At 43.1% G+C, this 6,000-nt stretch overlaps 1 protein-coding gene across 1 annotated transcript in view; it reads right to left on the bottom strand.

Annotated features, from left to right (window-relative positions):
- Positions 1–834: 834 nt before the first annotated feature.
- Positions 835–6,000, bottom strand: part of ABHD5 (abhydrolase domain containing 5, lysophosphatidic acid acyltransferase) — a 49,890-nt gene continuing 44,724 nt past the window's right edge. The window contains 2 exon segments of the mRNA XM_067005647.1: positions 835–1,182; positions 1,998–2,184. Of these exon segments, the coding sequence (XP_066861748.1) occupies positions 1,093–1,182; positions 1,998–2,184 (277 nt within the window). The 3' untranslated portion in view covers positions 835–1,092.

Raw genomic sequence — 6,000 nt, 5'->3', positions numbered from 1 at the left:
TGGCCTCTCCCGTTGCGGAGCACAGGCTCCGGACACACAGGCTCAGCGGCCATGTCTCACGGGCCTGGCCGCTCCGCGGCATGTGGGATCTTCCCAGACAAGGGCATGAACCCGTGTCCCCTGCATCGGCAGGTGGACTCCCAACCACTGCGCCACCAGGGAAGCCCAGGATAGACTTTTAGTTAAGGCTTTTCAGTACTTGAAATACTTAAGGATGGATCACATTTTAAATGGTGAACATAGCTTTGCAGCCTTAAATAGAGAAGAGAGGAAAATCAGAAAAATCAATGCTAGAAATCAACTCCCATCTTTTTTTTTTTTTTTTTTTTTTTGCGGTATGCAGGCCTCTCACTGTTGTGGCCTCTCCTGTTGCGGAGCACAGGCTCCGGACGTGCAGGCTCAGTGGTCATGGCTCACGGGCCCAGCCGCTCCGCGGCACGTGGGATCTTCCCGGACCGGGGCACGAACCCGTATCCCCTGCATCGGCAGGCGGGCTCTCAACCACTGCGCCACCATGGAAGCCCAGCTCCCATCTTTTTAACCAAAACCCTGTCTCTACACTCCATTTCCAAAACGAAGTGAAGCATTCTAAGAAAGTGACAAATTTTTACATAAAAACACAACGAATTTTGTTTACCTCTACCAGTTATTAGACATGGTATATATAAACAAGGAAAATAAGGTGCACCTTTACATTATATAAAATAATAAACCCAGAAATCACTTTTTAAAATTGGCAATACAGACTGCAATATAAAAAATACTTGATATAGCAAAGTTAGATAGAAATAAAAATTTCAGTTGAAAAATTACAATATTTTAGTACAGCAGAGGGACAAATAACCTTTTATTAAAGCTACTAGATTTCGAGACTCTTGTATATTTTGATTTCGGAGAAAGGAAAGTCATCCTTCTAGAAGGCACTAACTGGTTTAAATGTGCTAGCAGCTTCATAAAGAAAACATGGGGAAAGTACAGTCAAGAAGACTGCCTGGTTCTCATGTGAGATTCCTTACTCTGCATCACAGACTGCAAATTATTGCTGAGGAACTGTATTAGCCATGTGCATTTCCCACGTCATCTGCAGTGTGCTCAGTCTACAGTGTCACAGATCTCCTTCACTTTCTGGTTAAAGTCTTCTGGTTGATCTGCATACACATAATGCCCTGCTCCGAGAATGGCCTAGGAAAGGAAAAGCAGTCAGATGGTCAGTGAGTAAAAGCATTTAATAAAACACAATGACACACACAAAGACACTTAGCAATGAAAGTGAGAACAGCTATATATAAAATATAAAAGAAAAAGCAATACTGATCTGTAGTAACTATTATATACTTCATTAAATAAAGGATCTGAGAACAAAGACAAAATCCAGTGAACTTTACTAAAATTTTAATATGCAAAAATAACATTCTAGGGCTTCTCTGGTGGCACAGTGGTTGAGAGTTTGCCTGCCGAGGCAGAGGACACGGGTTCGTGCCCCGGTCCGGGAAGATCCCACATGCCACGGAGCGGCTGGGCCCGTGAGCCATGGCCACTGAGCCTGCGTGTCCGGAGCCTATGCTCCGCAATGGGGGATGCCACAACAGTGAGAGGCCCGCGTACCGCAAAACAAACAAACAAACAAAACCAACATTCTAAATTGACCTTTAACAATAGGGCCAACAGAAACACTGAACAAAGTAAGAATGTGTTGCCTTGGGAGGTGGTCACAGTGCTATTGGACCTGTCTGTCCCTCTTTCAGTCTCTCCCACTGCGGAGATGCTGTGGCTCTAGGACAGACAAGGGCCTAAGAATGGGGATTTGCTTTCTGGACATGAAGATTTATATGGGTCAAACCCTTACCCCCATCACAAGTGACAGCAGGTCTCTGACCAAGGCTGCAGGTATAGCTTAGATGTGAAATCACACGGATGACCTGACATCTCACTGAAAGCAAAGATAATAGAACAGACTTCGCCTACAACTATAAACCAAAAATAAACCACACACTTACTATCGTCTTCACATATGAATGTGGTCGTAGTGACTGGATGCTGGTGCCAGAATTGCCATCTATGCAGGATCGGGCGCCATAGATCACCGAAACTGGAATGTCAGGGTGCATTTTACCAATTCGCTGCAGCATTGGTCTTTTTGCCCATCCATAAGGGACAGTCATATTTCTGAACGCAGTCTCACCACTTAAAGGGAGAAAATCATATGTATGATTCTGGGGGATAAGTATGTATCACACTCCCACCTCTATCAAAACACACTCATATTTAGCTTCTCCTTTTAAGAAAAACCGCAGCTTACATGAAAATAATTTACTAGGAAATGTAAGGAACAAACCCCACAGAAGATATATGCTTTTGTTAGATAAACAAGGATGCTTTAAACTCTAAAAAAACTCTAAAAAAAATGATCATCTTCCAAATCAAAACATGCAACCTTAAGTCCCTATCATAAAATCATCAAATTTCCTGTGGGGATAGCTGAAATATGTTTTTTCACTCTAACTTATTTACAAGGCAGCTTTTCCACATGTTCATGGCACCAGCATTTTACCTACAATGGCAAAACCAATACCAAGATAAGAACAAATTCAGCTTAAGTATTCTTTGTGTATTGTTTATATTTAAAAATTTCTGCCTGTTACGATGTTTGTCATCTTTAAAAACCTTTCCAGCTGGGGAGAGACAGCCTCCTAGAGCTAGCCAATTCGTAGAGACAGCAAAGGACTCAACTGGGACTGCCTTTATATGCAAACTAACCAATCCAGAGCTGCACCTCTTCTGTCTGGCTTGCACATCCCTGGAAGCAATGTTCCTCTGCCTTAATCATCCCAGGGCCACGTGCCAGACGACTAGAAACCGCCCCTATATCTTAGTGCCCACTGAAATTATTCAACTAGCAAATCCTACACTGCCCACCCTGCGCTGCCTTGCCTCTGCTGCAGAACCCAGTAAAGGCTCCTGCCTGGACTTCCCCTCACTCCTGTCTTCTGCCACCTGACCAAAATCTGGTGTGTCCCCTGTGACCCTTCACAGCATTCAGTGACTGCCTCTCTAAGACCTGTGAGTATACTAAACTTTGTTTTCTTGAGCCTCTCCTATGTTTTCTCTCATGGCCACAGCTGACTGACTGTCACATAAAATACAGAACATTTGGCAAACTCCTAGGATAGATCCATTCTGCTGTCATTTCTCTTCTTTCCTTGTACTAGGTGTGCTTCTGAACGGCCGTTTATGAATTCAAGTTCCACCACAAGAAAAGCAACAAACTAGGATTACACAGGCACACGTAATCATGAAATGTGAGTAGGTGAAGAACAAACCACTAAGACCATGCAGGAAAACAGATGATGTCCCTGGAACAGGCCACTAAAAATTGTTGAAACAAATCAATGAAGTGTGTAGAACTAATCCACCAGACCCAACTGCCTGGTGAGTCACAAAACATCAAACCCTTGGGGGACCCCCAAACCTCTCCACCCTCCTTCACCTTTGGCAGAGAACTTCTAACCTACTTTATTAAAAAGACTGAGGCTACAGCTGTACCTCACGTGCTCTCATGGCCTCAATCTTTTTAATAAAGTAGGTGTACATATTCTCTGACAGAAGTGTAAGAGAGGCACATACACACACAAAAAAAGTGAAGGAGGCTGTCTCTGCATCTCACCTGTCAGCCTTTCAGCCAAGTTTCAGTCTTAGAAATGATGAAGTACCACTTTTATATTTTAAAGTATGGTCTATGGCTAGAATCATCTGAAGCATTTGTTAAAGATGCAACCCAGAACTGCTGAATTAGAATCTTAGAGACAGAGTTCAGGTACCACTTTTTATTTTTTTTAAATATTCAATGGTCTTCATTAAAATTATTATTTTTTTACATCTTTACTGGAGTATAATTGCTTTACAATGTTGTGTTAATTTCTGCTGTACAACAGAGTGAATCAGCTATATGCATACATATATTCCCATATCCCCTCCTTCTTGGGTCTCCCTCCCACCCTTCCTATCCCACCCCTCTAGGTGGTCACAAAGCACCGAGCTGATCTCCCTGTGCTATGCAGCTGCTTCCCACCAGCTATCTATTTTACATTTGGCAGTGTATATAAGTCAATGCTACTCTCTCACTTCGTCCCAGCTTACCCCTCCCCCTCCCTGTGTCCTCAAGTCCACTCTCTATGTCTGTCTTTATTCCTTTCCTGCCCCTAGGTTCATCAGAACCATTTTTTTTAGATTCCATATATATGTGTTAGCATACGGTACTTGTTTTTCTCTTTCTGACTTATTTCACTCTGTATGACAGACTCTAGGTCCATCCACCTCACTACAAATAACTCAATTTCGTTTCTTTTTATGGCTGAGTAATTTTCCACTGTATATATGTGCCACATCTTCTTTATCCATTCATCTGTCGATGGACACTTAGGTTGCTTCCATGTCCTGGCTATTGTAAATAGTGCTGCAGTGAACATTGTGGTATATGTCTCTTTTTGAATTATGGTTTTCTCAGGGTATATGCCCAGTAGTGAGACTGCTGGGTCGTATGGTAGTTCTATTTTTAGTTTTTTAAGGAACCTCCATACTGTTCTCCATAGTGGCTGTATCAATTTACATTGCTACCAACAGTGCAAGAGGGTTCCCTTTTCTCCACATCCTCTCCAGCATTTATTGTTCGTAGAGTTTTTGATGATGGCCATTCTGACTAGTGTGAGGTGATACCTCATTGTAGTTTTGATTTGCTTTTTTCTAATGATTAGTGATGTTGAGCATCCTTTCATGTGTTTGTTGGCAATCATATATCTTCTTTGGAGAAATGTCTATTTAGGTCTTCTGCCCATTTTTAGATTGGGTTGTTTGTTTTTTTGATATTGAGCTGCATGAGCTACTTGTGTATTTTGGAGATTAATCCTTTGTCCGTTGATTCGTTTGCAAATATTTTCTCCCATTCTGAGGGTTGCCTTTTCATCTTGTTTATGGTTTCCTTTGCTGAGGCACCACATTTTTGACAAACTCCTCCAATAATTCTGGTACAGAACCCAGCACAAGAACTGGAGCTCTCATCATCATACTCCATTCTTAATCCTCTCCCTAACGACTGTAGGCTCTGTCTTCCAGGCTTCTCCCAGCTTGTCAAGACTTTCAGGCTCTGTTTTCTCCACCAGTGCCTTGTACACAACATCCACAAGTCATTGAAAAAAAAAAAAAAAGAAAAAGAAATACCTTTGCTTGGCCCTCTTGCTCCCTCTACTATGCTCTCTCTCATAATCACTGTCAAAATTCACACAGACTCCCCTTCCCCTCGCCCCTCACTTACTCCTCACCACTGCAGCAGTGTTTCTCATGCTGACACACAGACCTGAAGAAGTGCTGAGTAAAGGAAGGGTGCAATCAGCAAATGAACTTGAAAATGCTGCCTAGTATCTCCCACGCACCTGGGAGATTCAAAACCCTTCGGCTTGGGCTTCCCTGGTGGCACAGTGGTTAAGAATCTGCCTGCCAATGCAGGGGACACGGGTTCGAGCCCTGGTCCAGGAAGATCCCACATGCCACATAGCAACTAAGCCCGTGTGCCACAACTACTGAGCCTGCACTCTAGAGCCCACAAGCTACAGCTACTGAAGCCCGCGAGCCTAGAGCCCGTGCTCCACAACAAGAGAGGCTGCCGCAATGAGAGGCCCACGCACCACAATGAGGAGGAGCCCCCGCTCACAACTAGAGAAAGCCCGCATGCAGCAATGAAGACCCAATGCAGCTGAAAATAAAAAACAAACAAACAACAACAACAACAAAAACCTTTGGCTTAAAAAATGGTTCTAAGAAGATCCACAGTACAGAAAACCATTCTTGTTTAACCCAGAACTCCTTTTTTGTAGAACATTCAGTCTCATTTGGGAATGCTGCTTTATTTGAAATTCTTCTTTCTCTCTCAACTCTGACCACCTTAACGAGATGCCCAAGACCAAGACTTCCCTCAACTATCCACAGGCACCTTAGGGGAAGAAAGTA

Source organism: Kogia breviceps, chromosome 10 (genome assembly GCF_026419965.1).
Source record: "Kogia breviceps isolate mKogBre1 chromosome 10, mKogBre1 haplotype 1, whole genome shotgun sequence".
NCBI lineage: Eukaryota > Metazoa > Chordata > Mammalia > Artiodactyla > Physeteridae > Kogia > Kogia breviceps.
This window is presented reverse-complemented; position numbering and strand designations above follow the sequence as displayed.